The sequence below is a fragment of the Chiloscyllium punctatum genome, chromosome 1 (genome assembly GCF_047496795.1).
Source record: "Chiloscyllium punctatum isolate Juve2018m chromosome 1, sChiPun1.3, whole genome shotgun sequence".
NCBI classification, from domain to species: Eukaryota; Metazoa; Chordata; class Chondrichthyes; order Orectolobiformes; family Hemiscylliidae; genus Chiloscyllium; species Chiloscyllium punctatum.
The window spans coordinates 25493223-25513632 of NC_092739.1; the positions used below are offsets into that span (position 1 = coordinate 25493223).

General features: G+C 43.3%; 1 protein-coding gene across 3 annotated transcripts in view; it reads right to left on the reverse strand.

Moving 5' to 3' along the window:
* lratb.1 (lecithin retinol acyltransferase b, tandem duplicate 1) overlaps positions 1-9327 on the reverse strand; it is a 164642-nt gene extending 155315 nt beyond the window's left edge. For all 3 annotated transcript variants that reach the window (XM_072580874.1, XM_072580952.1, XM_072581028.1), the window contains exons 1-3: positions 8750-9327; positions 4909-5009; positions 2908-2977 (exon numbers count right to left, since the gene is read on the reverse strand). In XM_072580874.1, coding sequence (XP_072436975.1) covers positions 2908-2977; positions 4909-5009; positions 8750-9203 — 625 coding nt within the window. In that variant the 5' untranslated portion in view covers positions 9204-9327. The remainder of the gene's footprint in view (positions 1-2907; positions 2978-4908; positions 5010-8749) is intronic.
* Positions 9328-20410: the final 11083 nt, after the last annotated feature.

Sequence of the window (20410 nt, forward strand, 5' to 3'; positions counted from 1 at the left end):
ATACTCAAAATGCAAATGTGAAGTGGAAAAGTCAGGCGTTGAAGCACATAATAGTCCTTAGTGATCAGGGGAGGAGGCATTCATGAATATTTCTGCTCAAGTATATATCTGGGACCATGATTTATGTTATCATCTCATATGATCTGCAAGAATGCCTGAGGCCTAACAGAATGACAGAACAGCTGATAAATTAGTAATTCAGTTTAAATTTGTGTAAATTAGTTAAATTAATAAATATGGGCAGCTAGTAATCAGCAGGGCGTGAATTTTATGGAGTTCAGTTAACTGAACAAAAGCTGTCACCAGAAGCATGGATTCAGATGTTTCACAATAAAAAACTGATTCAAAGTTTGCCGGCTATCTGTGAATAGGTTAGAACAATCAGGAAATATATTTATTTGATCATTGATAAAGATTTTTAAAACGAGTCTAATGCAATCGAGCAACCTGACTTTAGACTCTGGAATATTTTTTACTTTCTTTCTATTCTGTCTCAAAATTGTGCTTCAGCTTCAGAGGAGCACTCCATCCTGTTCCAGCATAAACCTTTCTCTTCTCTCATACCAGTTACGTAATAACCCTTCCACATGATATTTCCAATTCAGTACTAATCTGTGCTAAATTCTGGGCGGTATGAGTGAGGTCTAAAGGAAACAAATTTATAGGTTTTGAAACTTTATGAAAAAAAACAGAAGGCTACTGGTCGAATACAAAGATGCCTACCACTCCATTCCCTGCTTTTATTTTGGTAAACCAGACCAGAAGGCCATGCTCTTTCACCCAGCTTACAAGCAGAAACTGAAGCATGAGGATCTGGTACAGAAAGTGGTACATGCTGGTCCAAGTAACAGATGCTTGGAGTCAGTGGACAGGTCAAGGACTTAACGGCAACTTAAAGGAAAATGCTACTACCTTTGCAGACTTCATCAGTAAGTATGTGCCAAAGAAGTTAATTCAAGTTCCCAAACTGAAAACCATGGATGAACCAGGAGATTCACTCTTGACTGAGGCGTTCAAGTCAGGTGACCCTGACCTATATAGGAAATCTAAGTATAATCTTCCCAAAGTCATCATGGACGCTAAGAGACAATACCAGACTAAACTAGAGTCCCTGACTAACCATATGAACACATGTCGACTGTGGCAAGACATATATAATGTAACAGGCTACAAAGTGAAGTCAGGTAGAATCACTGATGACAACGCATCCCTCCCCACTGAGCTCAATAAATTCTATGCTCGTTTTGAACAAAAGGTCAGTGAAATGATGTCACTTGTCTTGACACCTTGGGTGCATCTGTACTCACAGTTACCACAGTAGAGGTCCGATCGGTCTTCTTGAGAATGACCCCATGCAAAACGACTGGCCAAAACAAAGACAGCGGCCGTACACTCAGATCCTGCACAGACCAGCTGGTAGGAGGATTCGCAAACATCTTTAATCTCTCCTTACTCTAACCAAGGCCCCCCCACCTGCTTCAAAAAGACCACTATCCTCCCAATGTCAAAGAAAAATCAGGTAACGTGCCTTAATGCCTACCGCTTGGTGGCTCTGACATCAATTCTTATGAAATGCTTCGAGTGGTTAGTAATAGCACACATCAACCCCAGCCTCCCAGATTGCCTTGAACCTCTACAATTCGCCTACCTTCACAATAGGTCTATGGCAGATGCCATATCTGTGGCCTTACACACATCTCTGGAACATCTGGATAATAAGGACCCCTACTTAAAACTCCTAACTTTGGCTCTGCCTTCAACAGCATCATTTCACCAAAACTCAGCTCCAATCTCCAGGACCTAGGACTCTGCTCCATCCTCTGCAACTAGATCCTTGACTTCCCGATCCACAGACTGCAATCAGTAAGGATAAATAACAACACTTCCTCCACAATAATCCTCAATACTGAGGCCCCGCAAGGCTGTGTGCGCTTGACTGTGTGGCCAAATTCAGCTCTAACTCCATTTGCAAATTTGCTGATGACACCACTGTAGTGGGTCAGATCACAAACAACAATAAGACAGAGAACAGGAAAAAGACAGACAGCTTAGTGGCATGATGTAAAGACAACAATCTCTCCTTCAATGTCAGCAAAACGAAGGAGCTGGTCATCAACTTCAGGAAGCAGAATCAATGGTGCTGTGGTGGAGATGGTCAAGACCTTCAAGTTCCTCGGAGTAAATATCACCAATGGTCTACCCCGGTCCATTCCACATTCATGCTATAGTCAAGAAAGCACACCAACACTTCTACTTCCTCAGAAGGCTAAGGAAATTTGGCATGTCCACAATGACTCTTAGCAATTTTTATAGATGCCCCATAAAAAGCATCTTATCTGGATGCAGCACAGCTTGGAATGGCAACTGCTCTACCCACCACTGTAAGAAATTACAAAGAGTTATGAATACAGCCCAGTTCATCATGAAAATCAGCCTTCCATCAATTGACTCTGTCTGTACTTTACACTGCTTCCAGAAAGCAGCCAACATAATCAAAGGCATTTCCCATCTCGGTTATATTCTCTTCCACCCCCTTCCATCGAAGGTACAAACATTTAAAAACACGTACCAACAGATTCAAGAACAGTTTCTTCCCCGCTGTTATCAGACTTATGAACAGACCTCTCATACATTAGAGTTGATCTTTCTGTGCACCTTCTCTGTAGCTGTAACACTATATTTTACATTCTGTTCTCTTTCCCTGATGCACTTATGTAAGGAATGATTTTTCTGGATAGCACACAAAACAATATTTTTCACTGTATCTTGGTATAATGTGAGGATATACTTAATTTTGCAGTTTTTCACCTTAGTTATTAAATGACAACAATGAGTTTAATTAAAACAAATTGTTTTTAACTAACTGATAAAAGCAGAAAGAAAGCAAACCATGACTGTCAAGATTACCTCTTTTATGAATATCCTTAATAAATGGGACCATAGCAACCTCCACAAAATCTGGCACATATCCATGGTTCTAGAAAAAAGAAACAGGTTATATTATTTCTGTACATGTGGGAATACATCATAAATCAAAATGGAGAGGCATTAAAATCTATATCAAGTACAGGACATTGACACAGTACACCGGGGTACACATGTACAAAAGATCAAAAAAGTGTTTGATCAAAAAACATCAACCTGAAATGCTAACTGTTTCTTTCTCTAAAGATGCTACCAGACATGTTGAGTACTTAGAGTATTTTTTGATTTTATTGGAGAAATGCAGCTGGGGTTTCTCACCTGTGATCAGGTGCCCGGTGAAGGTGAGGTGCCCACCCCAATCCCATTACGGGAGAATGAGAATGAAAGAAGAACTGATGCAGATATGTACTTCTGGAAAAATATGGAAATGAGTCACCTACCAGTAGCCAAGGAGATGTATGATCAACAACATCAGGAACATAATGTGGATCTGAATATGAGATCTTCAAAAGGTGGGGAGACAAGTGCCCTTGACTAAGGAGCCAGAATTTTAGGGGACAAATCTTTCAGACAGCATGTGGAGTTAATTTACTGTTAAGATAACAGGTCAGCAAGTCTATTGCCTCACATTTTGCAGAAAACCTTGCTGAAATCTGCATAAGACCAGGAGCAGAATTTTGCCATTTGGCCAAATGAATCTTCTTCACCATTTGATCATAAATGATATGTTTCTGAATAATCTCCTGCCTTCTCCCCAGAACTCTTGATCCCCTTACCAATCAAGAACCTATCTACCTCTGGCTAAAATCCACTCAATATCTTGGCCATCACAACCCTCTGCAGCAATGAGTTCCACAGATGAACCACTCTGTGGCTGAATAAATCTCATCTTATCTCATGGACACCCATGCGCTCAGAGCCCTAGTCTCTCCTACTTCTCCACATCCACTTGATCCAGGCCTCTCAGTATTCAGCAAGTTCTGATCAGATGCCCCCTTACCCTTCTCTTGAGCATTGACCCAGAGTTCTCAACAACTCCTTATATGACAACCTCTTAATCCCCTAGGAAACCTCATATGGACCCCCTCCAATGTCTTCTTTAGGTATGGGGCACTAAACTGCTCACAGTATTCCAAATATGATCTGACTAGAGCGGCTTCAGCACTTGCGCTTGTAATCCAGCCCTCTTATAATCAATGCTAACATTGTATTTGCCTTCCTAAGCACCAGTTGAACCTGTATGTTAATCTTAATAGAATACTGAACTGGGACTCCCAAGACCCTTCGTGCTTCAGATTTCTGAAACCAATCCCTGTTTGGGAAATAGCCTGCACCTCTATTTTTTTCTATCAGAGTGCAGAACCTCATGCTTATCCACATTTGTACTCCATCTGCTACTCCTTTGCCCACTTTCCTATACTGTCCAAGGACTTCTGCAGCCTCCTCACTTCGTCATCACTGCACATCCCTCCAGCTCTCTTTGTGTTATGTGAGAACAACTTTGAGACAGTAACAGTTTCAGGACATTCATTCAGCAGCTAGGGTAGGGATGGCCTTTAAATTGGGTTTGCTTTTGTTACTTGGCTAGATTCTTTGTGTTGGATACTTTCACAGGGCTTCCAGGGCTTGAGTGGAAATATCTAGCCTGTAATTATACTGGCAGTAACAATGCTGAGCATGTGCCTTGCAAAGATAAACTAGGTGGGATTTATCACCACTCCAAGTTGAGAATATCTGTGCAAGGTGAAGAAAACATAAAACTCATGTTACCGCAAATGAACCGACACCTGTCATGAAACACTGAGCGAAAAATAAACTTCTTTGACACCAGCTGTGATGCATGCCCTAGAATTAATTCACCTGCTTCCCTAATGGAGCTCAGGTATAGGCTGTACACTGATGTCTCCTCAAACACCCCCAAATAGTATTTGGATACACAACGTACTACACTCCAATTATTTAATAATAGAAACACATTCTCACAGAAGATTTTGTTTTAGCAGCAGCGAGCAGCGACATGGTGATCTCAGAGAGGTAATCAAACACCAGAAAATCCAGGTTTCCACCAAACACCAGCTGTGGAACTAAAAAAAGAGAGATAAAAATTATCTTTGAATATGGAGTTAAATTACACAGACATATTTCATGTGAAACCCTCAATCAGTGCCTCCCCTCACCATACAGTATATTCTTGTGCTCAATGGATACTGGAAGGCTATAAAAAGATTACAAGATATTTCAAATTAGACTACAAATGAAAATACTCCTTGTCGAAAAAAGATATTATAAATATAAAGAGAGTCTAAGATATTTGTGATCCTTAATTTCTCTGGTCTCTATTTAACTGATCTCATCGGTTGTGCTCCCACTCACCTCTCTCCCAGTGATGTCAGCCCTCATTTCCATCAATGCTGGATTTTGGACTTATTTTTCATGAACATTCAAGTAAATATTCTTGGATGACAAGTTAAATGAACTATGTAATGTAATGGAGAAAGTGAGGACTGCAGATGCTGGAGATCAGAGCTGAAAATGTGTTGCTGGAAAAGCGCAGCAGGAGAATCGACATTTCGGGCATCAGCCCTTCTTCAGGAATCCTGAATCCTGAAGAAGTGCTGATGCCCGAAACGTCGATTCTCCTGCTCCTTGGATGCTGCCTGACCTGCTGCGCTTTTCCAGCAACACATTTTCAGCTATGTAATGTAATGGTTATGCTTAAACGTGATTTAGATCATAGAGATGTGCAGCACAGAAACAGACCCTTCAGTCCAACATGTCCACACTGACCAGATATCCTCACCTCATGTGGTCCCCATTTGCCAGTACTTGGCCCATATCCCTCTAAACTCTTCCTATTCATATACCCATCCAAATGCCCTTTAAATGCTGCAATTGTACCATCCTCCACCACTTCCTCTGGCAGCTCATTCCATACACGCACAACCTTCTGTGTGAAAAATTCCATTTTATATCCTTCCCCTCTCACCCTATACTTACGCCATCTAGTTTTGGTCTCCCCATCCCAGGGAAAAGATGTTGTCTATTTATCCGATCCATACCCCTCATGATTTTATAAACCTCTATAAGATCACCCCTCAGCCTTCGATGTTCCAGGGAAAACAGCCGCAGGCTATTCAGCCTCTTTCTGTAGCTCAAATCTCCAACTCTGGCAACATCCTTGTGAATCTTTTCTGAACCCTTTCAAGTTTCACAACAAATTTCCGATAGGAGGGAGACCAGAATTGCATGCAATATCCCAAAAGTTGCTGAACAGTCATATTTTCTCAAAGTGAACAAAAACATAAAAACTCCAACAGTTTCACATGAAATAACATTTCAGGCCAGGGTCATAGGAACTATAACATCAAATGTAGCTTTGGCTGGACTATTTACAAAAAGTTGTAATTTTAATGGAGACAGAAAGTGGTAGAACTTCATTCTGAAGTCTTACAACTACCAGAAAAACTCTTTGCTTCGTCTCAACAGAAGCATAATAATCGGTTTAGGAGTACTGTTATTAATGGTGTATGGAGGAAGAGATACCCCTTGAATTGCATATGCCTAATGGTTACTTGATGGTTTACATCACTCTACCATTAGCTACTCGAGACAGCAATTTACCCTGAACCTCCATGAGTTGCTCTGTTTTCATATTAATTAGCCATGAAACCCAGAAAAGTTAGGGTTGCCAACTTAACATTGAGTGTTTTTAACAATACTTACCAACCTCTCCAGGAGTGAAAGGGAATAAATTTAAATCATGAAGACTCATTCCTAGAAATCGTAAATTGTTGCTAGGGATTTTAAAGGTGTAAATGACCTATCTATATTTCCTTTCAGCTTCTTTTTTCTTTGACATAACCTGACCTTTCTCTTCCTCACCTTCGTTCTTCTTATATTCCTGATTTGATTCTAATTGAGCATCATTCTCTGACATTCCTTCATTTCTGTTTAAAATACTCAAACAGTGTATTGGTCAGTCATTCACTAGTGCCCTCCAAGGCCAGTCACCCTTCCTACACTGGCATTAGCCCACACTGCCAGTAATCCATACACCAAAATATTTGAGCTGATGAACACAAGTAAAATTGCACAGCCATGAGATGTCCGTCTTCAGCAAATTCTAGGCCTGTACTTCCTTCAAGCGATGTTGTTTTCTTCATTTTCAGCCAATGCTTTAAGTTTTGCTTTTTTTAAAAGCTGACTTAAGGAACTTACAACAAAAGTTTATAGATATATTGAAATAATCATGGTCTTCATCATTTTAAAACATCGCAAATTGTCATTTCAATGTATAATTGATGTAACACATTTTAAAAATGCCTCTTGGTTGAAACATCACACATCAGAAGAATTTAAGACAGTAAAGACAGTAAAGATTTCTGCTGGTCCTCAGGCATTTCAACACACATTCACAAAGATGCACGATGAAATGTGAGTGGAACCGCAATCTCGTAACACATTGAAGGAAGTGGATGACCTGTTGTGAAACACTGAACATAACAATCAACTGGATAGTGAAATTAGTTTGCATTAATGCCTGTGACCAGTGGCTCATATATCTCAATGGCAGAAAATTCAATTTCAATATCAATCACCAAGCACCTATACACTAGCCACATTCCAGTGTGGCCTCTAACTTCTACAGATGGTGTTCAAAATGGTCAAACTGTCTTCACTGGTACAATTTTGAGGCGGAGTAATTTTTAACTGGGTCGCTGACATTCTTAGTCAGACTCCTTTTGCAGACAGCTTTATAGAACAAATTGTAATATTGAAAATGATGTGGGTATTGCAATTTCACACACCCACAAACATTGTTATGTGAGAAGAATTCAAAGCTGACAGTGTTACACCACAAGTAACCACGTAAAAAATGATAACCAGTTTGTTTTGATGGTCCTGAGGTTGTGAGTATGCAATTAACTTGCATTGTTTGATGACAACTGTATCATGTGCTAAACTTTAGTGACTATTCCAAAAGCATTACAGCAATGTGTAATGTATCTTATCCACGAAGAACATCCAGATGTAAAGGTGAAACAAAGACCCCATCAAGCAGACTGGTGATTACGATTATGTCACTGTGTAGAAAAGAAACTGTGTAAATTGTACATTCTGTAAAATAGGTTAACAGCATCCACCACCTAGGCCAACAGTGTCAAATTTATATTTTTAGTGAAGTATACGCAATCCATAACAAACAACTTTTGCTTGTTGCTCATAAACTCCACAGCAAATGATCAAAAATTGCTACAACAAATTCCATAACCATTACATTGGACATTGGCATTTTAGATAATTTATTTACAAAATGGGGTTTGCTACAGAATATTGCTATGGACAATGGACTTCAGTTTGTTTCCAGTTACCATGGAGATCCTAGTAAGTTATAGGAAGCTACAGAATTTGTCCCCATCTGACATCACAACATAACCTACAATCAAATGGTGTAATTTTCCTTGAACACACTGTAGAATTATGCAATCTGACAACTAGAATTGTCCACCTCAGATTGTTATGCAGTTGCACTGGTTTATATCTGAGGCTGAAAAATTGAGCTGTGGCAGAAGGTCTGCCAAGAGTGGTACAGCAGGTTCTAGATTACCATATGGTCCTATTTTCTGCTCATTTTGGTTATGTTTTTAGGACAGTCAAATCAGTATATTACCAGCATCATCCTAGCCTTGTGCCTGCGATGTGGTACATTACGAACTGATCATTTGATTTGGTTTTCAAGGAGAGTGTGGTGTTCAGTAAAATGAAGAGGACAGTAAGATTCACAATGCAAGCAGTGATAACAGATTCAGTGTAGTCTCCTCACCAGAAGTCGCAGTGTCCCCCCAAAAGCCAGATGCACAGCCAATCCGCACAGTTCCCTGTCCTGTTGTCACAGACCGAGTGTTCACAATATGGAATCGGCGATTTGGATTCCAATGGGAATGGGATTGAGAAATTGGATTCTGATAACAGGAAGAACCCAGTGGACGGGAATGGGAAAGGGGTTGGGAATAAAAATGGGATTGGGAATGGGATCGGGTTTGGGATTGGGAACGACATTGGGAATGGGAATGGGGTTGGGACTGGGAATAGGGTTGAAATTGGGATTGGGAATAAGAATGGGAATGGGAATGGGAATGGGATTGGGAATGGGAGTTACAGCTGGAAGGGCCCGGCTCCCCCGGCGCTGAGACACTGACCGGGCTCAGGCTTCCCATGGCCCGGGGCAACCACAAGTAGGACTTCAGTCGGTGACATGTTACCCAATGTCTCAACATCCCCGGGCCCTTTCAATCGATCAACTTTCGCCAACTTTTCTGTTCGCTGAACTGGTCCCCGAGCCGGAGCGGGGCTGTAGTTGTGCAGCAGCACAGACCTACCCCGCAATAACATCCCGTCTCCTTGGTTCCGCCGCAATGTGAGTGTACCAGCAGTAGGTGGCGCACAAACACCATCCCACTCCCAGTCTCTTGGAGCTAACTCTGAGTCCCTGCAATTATTGCCTCCACTCACTATCTGATATTTAAAAGTTACCAAGATCTGGATATGTCAGTTGCTGAAGAGACAGTGATTCAGAGAGAGTGTGTTGGTTTTATTTGATTTGATTATTGTTGAAAAATGTGGTGCTGGAAAAACACAGCAGGCCAGGCAGCATCCGAGGAGCAGGAGAATTGACGTTTCGGGCATAAGCCCTTCTTCAGGAATGAGGCTGGTGTGCTAAGTGGGCTAAGATAAAAGGTGGGGGGAGGGAATTTTGGGGACGGGCACTGGGAATACGATAGGTGGAAGGAGGTGAGGGTGAGGGTGATAGGTTGGAGAGGGGGTGGGGGTGGAGAGGTCGGGAAGAAGATTGCAGGTCAGAGGCGGTGCTGAATCCGGGGGTTGAGACTGAGATAAAGTGGGGAGAGAGGAAATGAGGAAGCTGGAGAAATTTACATTCATCCCTTGTGGTTGGAGGCTGCCTAGGTGGAAGATGAGGCGCTCTTCCACCAGGCGTCGTGTGGCCAGGGTCTGGCGATGGAGGAGGCCAAGGACCGGCATGTCCTTGGCAGAGTGGGAGGGGGAGTTAAAGTGTTCAGCCACGGGGCGGTTGGGTTGGTTGGTGTGGGTGTCCCGGAGGTGTTCCCTGAAACGTTCCGCAAGTAGGCGGCCTGTATCCTAAATGTAGCGGAGACCACATCGGGTGCAGCGGATACAGTAAATGATGTGTGTGGAGGTGCAGGTGAATTTGTGACGGATATAGAAGGATCCATTGGGGCCTTGGAGGGAGGTAAGGGGGGAGGTTTTGGCACAAGTTTTGCACTTCTTGCGGTTGCAGGGGAAGATGCCAGGAGTGGAAGTTGGGTTGGTGGGGGGTGTGGACCTGACGAGGGAGTCACGGAGGGAGTGGTCTCTCCTGAATGCTGATAGGGGTGGGGACGGAAATATATTCCTGGTGGTGGGGTCTGTCTGGAGGTGGTGGAAATGACGGAGGATGATACGATGTATTCGGAGGTTGGTGGGGTGGAAGGTGAGGACCAGTGGGGTTCTGTCCTGGTGGTGGTTGGAGGGGCGGGGTTCAATGGCGGAGGAGCGGGAAGTGGAGGAGATGTGGTGGAGAGCGTCGTCAACCACGTCTGGGGGGAAATTGCGGTCTTTGAAGATGGAGGCCAATAGAGTCGTTCGGTAGTGGAATTGGTCCTCCTGGGAGCAGATGCAGCGGAGGCGGAGGAATTGGGAATATGGGATGGCGTTTTTACAGGGTGCAGGGTGGGAGGAGGTGTAATCTAGGGAGCTGTGGGATTCGGTCGGTTTGTAGTAAATGTCTGTGTTGAGTCGGTCGCCTGAGATAGAAATAGAGAGGTCTAGGAAGGGGAGGGAGGAGTCTAAGATGGTCCAGGTAAATTTGACGTCAGGGTGGAAGGTGTTAGTAAAGTGGATGAATTGTTCAACCTCCTCATGGGAGCACGAGGTAGCGCCAATACAATCATCGATGTAGCGGAGGAAAAGGTAGGGGGGGGTTGCCAGTGTAGCGGAGGAAGATGGACTGTTCCACATATCTGACGAAGAGGCAGGCAGGCATAGCTGGGGCTCCATGTGGGTGCCCATGGCTACTCCTTTGGTTTGGAGGAAGTGCGAGGATTGGAAGGAGAAGTTGTTAAGAGTGAGGACCAGTTCAGTCAGTCGATGGAGGGTGTCAGTGGAAGGGTACTGGTTGGTACGATGGGAGAGGAAGAAGCGGAGGGCTTGGAGGCCTTCATGATGGGGGATGGAAGTGTATAGGGACTGGATGTCCATAGTGAAGATAAGGCGTTGGGGGCCAGGGAAGCGAAAATCATGGAGGAGGTGGAGGGCGTGGGTGGTGTCCCGAACGTAGGTGGGGAGTTCTTGGACTAAGGGGGACAGGGCAGTGTCGAGGTATGCAGAGATGAATTCGGTGGGGCAGGAGCAGGCTGAGACAATGGGTCGGTCGGGGCAGTTGGGTTTGTGGATTTTGGGTAGGAGGTAGAAATGGGCGGTGCGGAGTTGGAGGCAGTGGATGGGAGATCCCCTGTGGTGATGAGGTTATGGATGGTCTGGGAGATGATGGTTTGGTGATGTGAAGTGGGGTCATGGTCAAGGGGGCAGTAGGAGGAGGTGTCCACAAATTGGCGTCTAGCTACTGTCAATTGATTATTGTCAAGTGTGCTGAGATGCAGTGAAAAATACTGTTTTGTGTGCTATCCAGATACCTTATATAAGTACATCAGGGTCACAGTAAGGAATGTATATTGTTGCAGCTGCAGAGAAGGTGCAGAGAGAAATCAACTTTAATACGTGAGAAGTCTGTTCGAAAGTCTCATAACAGCAGGGAAAAAGCTGTTCTTGAATATGTTGGTAGTTGAATATGTTGAATATATTGACTCACTAGCCCCATATTGTCTCTTTACTTCAACTGAACCATAATTGGATGAAGGCAACATTCTGCACCCTGATTAACCTGTAATCCTCCCTGACACTAAATCTGTACTCCTTAGGAGGATCAAAGACTAAGGGCAGAGGATTGAAATGAGGGACACTGGAGCTTTTTGGGAGAACTCCTCTGAATGGCAGCTGCCAGTTCCTGTTAATAGAAGAGACCAATGCCAGAGAAAAACCATCTGACATCATCCTCACAAATCCATCTGGAAGTGACATGGCTGCCCATGGCAGTGGAATCTCTCAAGATCACATTTCATCCTCACTCCCAGGAATCTCTCCAACATGTCCTATCCCAGAGTTGGGTGGGGGGGGGGGGGGGGGAACGAATGCGGTTTGGGAGGTCCAAAACTAGAGGTCATAGACTCTCGGGTGGTAGAGGAAAAATTTAAAAGGGGCTACCTTTTCATGCAGAGCTGAAATGAGCTGCCAGAGGAAGTGGTGGAGGATGGTACAATTACAACATTTAAAAGGCATCTGAATGGGTATATGAATTGGAAGGGTTTAGGGGATATGGCCCAAATGCTGGCAGGTGAGACTATATTCGTTTAGAATATCTGGTTGGCATGGGCGAGTTGGACCAATGGGTCTGTTTCCATGCTGTACATCTATATGACTCTATGTGTGGGCTGGCTGACTGTGCTCCCTGCTCCCCACATAGTGCCACTGGCAGATCAACAAGAAGGAATGGAACAAGCACATCAACATAAATTAGGGGACTTTCTGAAAGATGAGCAGCTGCAAGACCAGGTGGCCATTAGTATTCTATCTGAAATGATATTGTCCTTAGCAATGAAAAATTTCTGTTAAATAAAGGAAAATTGAAGTCACTGCAAGAAAGACAACAGTTTGACTCCTCAGGTTCAACTCCACATTCCTGCTCACTTCCTATATCTGTTGATGCCATGACATACCAAAAGTCTGTCGATCTCAGCCTCGAAGTATGCACAATGATGAAATGTTCACAACCATCTAGGGAAGACTATTCTGAAGATTCACAGCTCCCTGAGCGAAGAAATCTCTACTCAGCCCCCTATTCCTGGAATTGTAGCCCCACACCCATGTGTTCTGGATTCACCAGCCCTGGGATATAACCATGTAATATCTACCCCTTCAGCATTTTCTACGTTTCAATGAGATCCCGTCTCAATCCAATGCATATTTATTTTGGGAAACTTGGTTGGCATGGACGGGTTGAATTGAAGGGTCTGTTTCCATGCTGTATGGTTCAATGACTCTATGATGTGTATTTGGTGAGTTGGTGCAGACATGATGGGCAAAATGACCTCCATCTGCACGTAACTCTTCTGTGATTCTCTGCTAACCTCACACAGTATTCCAGGCATAGTTACAAACATCTTGACAACTATAAAAAAAATTCTTTATGTTTGTATTTCGATCCCCTTACAAACAGGTCAATATGCCATTTGGATTCCTAGTTGCTTGCTGTACCTGCATGCCACCTTTTTGTATTCAAGTAGACCCACACATCTCTCAACATCAATTTTTTCAAGTTTCACGCAGTTTCTAAATTTTTTTTATTTGTTCTACACATAAATACCCTAACCATTTCCTACTTATGCACCTACTGTCATAGAGTCATACAGCATGAAAACAGACCCTTTGGCCCAATTTGTCCACACCAGCCGGGTTTCCTAAACTGAACTAATCCCATTTGCCTGTATTTAGTCGATATCCCTCTAAAGCTGTTTTAAAATGTTTTAAATGTCGTAATTGTATCCACCTCTACTACTACCTCTTGTAGCTCTGTGTGAAAAGGTTGCCCGTCAGGTCCCTTTTAAATCTTTTCCTTCTCACCTTAAACCTGTGCTCTCTAGTTTTGGACTCCTCTATCCTAGGGAATAGACCTTGATTGTTCACCCTATCCATCTCCCTTATGGTTTTATAAAAGTCTGGAAGGTTCCTCAGCCTCTGGTACTCCAGGAGGTAAAAGCCCTATCCTACTCAATCTTTCCCTGTAGCTCAAACTGTCCAATCCCAAAAACATCCTTGTAAATCTTTGCTGAATCTTTTCAAGATTCACAACATCTTTCCTGTGGCACAAGACCAGAATTGAACGCAGTACTCCAAATGTGGCCTAATCAATGTCTTGTACAGCTGTATAACAATGCAGCCACTTCTGACCTCCTCACAGATTACATTCCCACCTACCTCTGGATCATCAGCAATCCTGGATACGTTAGGCTTGCTGTCTTTGCCTAAGTCACGAATAAATATTGTTGAAAAATATTGATCCTTGTAACACTCCACAAGTTACAAACTGCCAACTTCAAATTGCCCCATTTGTCCTCACTTTCTGCTTCTTGTCTTGATAAATCCTCTATGTGTTTTTCTCAATTTTATGACATTGGTTAGGACACTTTTGGACTACTGTGTTAATTCTCTTTGCCTTGCTATAGGAAGGATTTTGTTAAACTGGAAGGAGTTCAGAAAAGATTTGCAAGGAGTTTGCTGAGTCTAGAAGGTTTGAGTGATGAGGGGAAGCTGGATAGGCTGGGGATTTCTTTCCCTGGAGCATTGGAGGCTGAGGAGTAAACTTATAGAGGAGTATAGATAAGGTGAATAGCCAAGGTTTTTGTTTCTCCAGGGTAGAGGAGTCCAAAACTGGAGGGCTTATGTCTAAGATGAGAGGGAAACAATTTAAAAGGGACCTGAGGAGTAACTTTTTTATACAGAGATGGTGCATGTATAGCATAAGCTGCCAGAGGAAGTAGTAGAGGCTGGTACAATTACAACGTTTAACACACATTTGGACATGTACATGAATAAGAAAGGTTTAGACAGATACGGGCCAAATGCAGGCAAATGGGACTAGTTCAGTTAAGGAAACTTGGTCAGCACGGACGAGTGGACGGAAGAGTCTGTTTCAGTGCTTGTATGATTCCATGACTCTAATATGATTTTCTAAGTGAACTGTCAAGATTTCCGTCATGGTAGATTCAAATTACTAATTGAAAATGATTAGGAATAATCATACCCCGCTCAATACTAGACATGCATATGGAATTATGGGAATCAGAATAGCAATGGAACTTTGTACTCGACAGACTGAAACTTCACATCTTCCACTTCTCCCACAATCTAGTTAAACAATCATGGCTCAATGAGGTAAATAGAGCATGTATACAGATATAACAATTTGGAGAAGCTATCATACTGGGCTACATGCTAAGTAGCTAGCAGTTTCATTGCAACAAACATTGACCTGTGAAGTTTATAGCCAGTGTATAGTAGTAGTGGTAATGAAGGGCATGATATAAATAAGGAAATTAAACTCATAATGGAGATTTATAAGGGATTACATGATGTGGGCTGTGGTGAAATTTCTCCTTCCAGCAGTGATCTGCAGCCTGCTCCAGAAGCATTAACCTTAAATCCTCAGCTTTATCAGAGATTGCTTTTGGCAGGGAGACTAACCGTAGGTTTTTCCAAACTATGGCCTCCAGAACCTGGTCTTCCTGCCCAGCATTGAGCCAGAATATCTCCGCTATGAAGCATGAAGCAACAACTAATTGTGTGAAGGTATTGTAGTTAAATTCAGCAGGACATCAATGTTTCCAATTCCATCAGGCTTCCCCAGTGCTCTCACTCTCTCTCTGTGCCTCCCCATGTACAATTTGGGGTCAATATGTTCTTTGTGGTTGAGGGGTCAAGAATAAAAAGCATAAATACAAGATGAAACAGAAGAGATTTTGGAGACAAAACGGGAGATATATCCTTTACATTGGGTCATGTTGTAATATCATGGAGTATGACCTTGCTGTAGTCAGTGAAATACAGGCAACACCAATTGAATTGAAAATATGGTCAATTTTAAGTCGGTTTTCATTAAAACTGTTCAGTTCTTTTTAAACACTTTGCTCTATAATTATCTCAGTTTTGGAAGTGAATTGACAGCGTTGGCTCCTGACACTGGAGAAATCTGTCCCGAACAATCTAGACAGCGACATGGCTTCAGCTTCATTTGTCCTGTCTTTCACTTTAATGTGATAGCAGTTATAAACACCTCTTGCAACCAGTGATGTCATCAGGCTGATTACACAAGCAATGACACTGAAGAATTCCCACAGACAGAGAACTCAGAAATAACAAGTAGGTTTTATATTCACTTTTTAAAATTTGTTATTAAGCAATATTAGGAGTGGGACATGCACTCATAATTAAGGTAGAAGCTGGAGCAGTATAAACAAACATTATTTTCAAGAGGAATCCCAGGGAGTGTTGCTGAACAAAGAGACCTTGGAGTGCAGGTTCATAGCTCCTTGAAAGTGGAGTCGCAGGTAGATAGGATAGTGAAGGAGGTGTTTGGTATGCTTTCCTTTATTGGTCAGAGTATTGAGTATAGGAGTTGGGAGGTCATGTTGCGGCTGTACAGGACATTGGTTAGGTCACTGTTGGAATATTGTGTGTAATTCTGGTCTCCTTCCTTTTGGAAAGATGTTGTGAAACTTGAAAGGGTTCAGAAAAGATTTACAAGGATGTTGCCAGAGTTGGAGGATTTGAGCTAGGGGGAGAGGCTGAACGCAGAGGGTGGTACAATTGGAATTGGAATGAGCTGCCAGAGGAAGTGGTGGAGGCTGGTACAATTGCAACATTTAAAAGGCATTTGGATGAGTATGTGAATAGGAAGGGTTTGGAGGGATATGGGCCGGGTGCTGGCACATGGGACTAGATTGGATTGGGATATCTGGTCAGCATGGATAAGTTGAACCGAAGGGTCTGTTTCCATGCTATACATCTCTATGACTCCATGATCTATGAGTCTAAAAGAATATAATTTTTATCATGGAATGGAGAAATTTAAAAATCTATAAAGATAACATTCTTTCTTCAGTGCCAGAGAGTTTGCTATTAAAAATAATGATAGTCCCTGTCACTGATATGAACCGACAGAGTGATTAGTGACCACCGTGACTTGGTAATGTGCAATACTCCAAGCAGCGATCCATAATGATACTTGGAACTTCATGTATCAGTTGTAGCAGAACGTACCTCTCAAAATGGTCCACTTCAATCATCAACCAAGATGCTCCAAGTGAGTGGGAGCAATACGGAAAACTGATGACAATGGGACCATTGAAGTTCTGCTGAATTTAAACACAATATCTTAATAGGAACATATTGTTTTCTGTGGATCTATCATAGTTTTTGTAGATGGAAGGATCCAGTCGAATATATTAACTCCCTGTCAATTGTATTTTCTTAAAAAATGCAAGAGTCATAAAGTTACACAAAATGGAAAGAGACCCTTCAGCCCATCATGTCTGCAACAGCCATCAAGAACTCTAATCCCATTTTTCAGCATTTGGCCCATAGCCTTTTATGCCACAGTATATGAAATTTCATCAAAATACATTGTAAATGTGGTTCTAGTGATTGTAATGACACAGACCCATGTGGGTCTGCTCTTGGGCCTGGCCACACTGGCTGTTAACAGGTCCAGACAGTGGGTCATGGACGGGGTCATTATGGCTGATTGCCTGCCCCTCTTCTGCGGTTATGTCCATGCCAATATGTCCCTGGAGAAGGAGCATGCCATGTCTACCAACACCCTCGAGGTTTTCAAGGAGAGGTGGGCTTCGTGGGGCGTGGAGTGCTTTGTTTCCCCCTCCAACTGTATTTTGATTTAACCCCAGCCCTACCTTTCACATTTTCTTTCACATAGGCTTTGCGCTTAAGGAACATCAGCGCCTTCACATCTTGAATACCTTTAATGAACCAGCCTTAACAGCCAACTCTGGTAAAAAGAAACTCCACAGATTCATTACCCTGCCTTATTCTGAGATTATGCCCTCAAGGGGAAACAACTTCTCAGCAACTACTCTGGCGAGTCCCCTAAGAAGCTTCTATGACTCAATAAGGTCTCTTCTCATTCAATAGGTACAGGTCCAGCCTACTCAACCTCTCCTCATAAAAAAAATCCCTCCATTGCCTAGACCAAACTAATGAATCTTTACTGGACTGCCTTCAATGCCTGTACATCTTTGCTTAGAAAAGGGAACCAAACTGTTCGTAGTATACTAAGGCTGCTGTAATTAATGTCTTCTATAGATTTTGAAAGATCTTATTATTTTTATACTGCATCCGCTTTGAAATATTGTATGCACTTCTGGTTTCCCTCCTATCGGAAGAATGTTCTGAAACTTGAAAGGGTACAGAAAAGATTTACAAGGATGTTGCCAGGGTTGGGGACTTTGAGCTATAGGAAGAGCTGAATAGGCTGGGGTTATTTTCCCTGGAGCATTGGAGGCTGAGGGGTGACTTTATAGAGGTTTATAAAATCATGAGGGGCATGGAGAGGGTAAATACAAATGTTTTTTTCCCTGGGGTGGAGGAGTCCAGATGTAGAGGGCATAGGTTGAGGGTGAGATGGGAAAGATCTAAGTGGCAACATTTTCACGCAGAGAGTGATGCATGTATGGAATGGGCTGCTGGTGGAAGTGGTGGAGGCTGATACAATTACATTTAAAAGGCATCTGGATGGGTATATGAATAGGAGAGGTTTAGAGGGATATAGATTAGTTTAGGATATCTGGTTGGCATGGACGAGTTGGACCGAAAGGTCTGTTTCCATGCTGTACATCTCAATGACTCTACAACTCAAAATAAAGGGCTATATTCAATCTGCCTTTCCTATTACCTGCTGAACGTGGATGCTAGGTTTTTGTGATTTATGCATAAGGATCCACAACTATTTCTGTGTTGCTACTTTCTGTAGTCTTTCACTGATTAAATAACAAAAATTCTTCTATTCTTCCTAATGAAGAGCATAACTTGACTTTTTTGAAATTACATTTTTGCCTACTCACCGAGCCTGTCTATACCTGTATGCAGGGAGAAAGTAAGGACTGTAGATGCTGGAGAGACAGAGTCAAAAAGTGTGGCACAGGAAAAGCACAGCAGATCAGGCAGCATCTGAGGAACAGGAGAATTGACGTTTTGGACATAAACCCTTCATTGGGAATGGGTGAGGGGGGGTTACGGGGGAAGGTAGGTGGTAAGGCAATAGTTGGATGCAGGGGAGGTGATTGTGATTGGTTGGAGGGGATGGTGGTACTGATGGTTGGGAAAATGGACAGGTAGGACAATTCAAGAGGGCAGTGCTGAATTGGGGGGGTTGGATCTGGGATGAAATGGGGGGAGGGGAGATAAGGAAACTAGTGAAGTCAATGTTGACCCCATGTGGTTGAAGGCTCCCAAGGCGGAAGGTGAGGCTGAGATTTGGCGGTGGAGGAGATCCACAAATTGATTTTCCTTGGTGGAGTGGGAGGGAGTGTTGAAGTGTTTGGCCACAGGGTGGTGGGGTTGGGTGGTGCGTGTGTCACAAATATGTTCTCTGAAACACTCTGTGAATTGGCGTCCTGTCTCTCCAAAGTAGAGGAGACCACATCGAGAGCAGTGGACACAGTAGATGAAGTGGGTGGATGTGAAGTAAACTCTCTGCTGGATGTGGAAGGAACCCTTTGGGGCCTTGGATGAAGGTGAGAGGGTAGGTGTGGGTGCAGGTTTTATATCTCTTAGGGTGGCAAGGTAAGGTGCCAGGAGTAGAGAGTGAGTTGGTGGGATGTTTGGATCTAACGTACGAGTCATGGAGGGAATGGTCTCTGTGGAATGCAGATAGGGGTAGGGAGTGAAATATATCTCTGGTGGTGGGGTCTGACTGCAGGTGGTGGAAATGGCTGAGGATAATGCACTGTATCCAGCGATTAGTCAGGTGGAAGGTGAGGACCGGGGTGGGGGGGGTTCTATCCTTGTTGTGGTGGAGGGTTGGGATTCAAGGGTGAAGGTGCGGGAAGTGGCGGAGATGCGCTGGAGGTCATCATTGACCACATGGGAGGGAAACTTGCACTCCTTGAAGTAGGAGGCCATCTGGGAAGTTCTGGAGTGGAATTGTTCCTTCTGGTAGCAGATGTGGCAGAGGTGGAGGAACTGGGAGTAAGGGATAGCATTTTTACAGGAGGTAGGATGGGAGGAGGTGTAGTTCAGGTAGCTGTGGGAGTCGGTTGGTTTGAAATAGGTGTCTGTGTTGAGTCAGTCGGCGGAAATGGAGATGGAGAGAGGTTTAATAAGGGGAGGGAGGTGTCCAAGATGGTCCAGGTGAACTTGAGATCAGGGTGGAAGGTGTTCATGAAGTTGATAAGCTGTTCAACCTCCTTGTGGGAGCACAAAGTGGTGCCGATACAGACATTAATGTAGCAAAGTAAGAGGTGGGGAATGGTGCCAATGTAACTGTGGAAGATGGAATAGTCCACGTATCCAATGAAGAGGCAGGAATAGTTGGGACCCAACTGGGTGCCCTTTGGTCTGAAGGTAGTGGGAGGATTCAAAGGAGAAGTTGTTGAGGGTAAGAACCAGTTCCGCCAATTGAATGAGTGTGTCAGTGGAACGGTACTGGTTGGGTTGGTGGGAGATAAAGAAACAGAGGGCTTGGAGGCCCGCGTCATGGCGGATGGATGCGTACAGGTTCTAGATGTGCAAGGTGAAGATGAGGCATGGGGTGTGGGGAAATGAAAGTCATGGAGGAGGT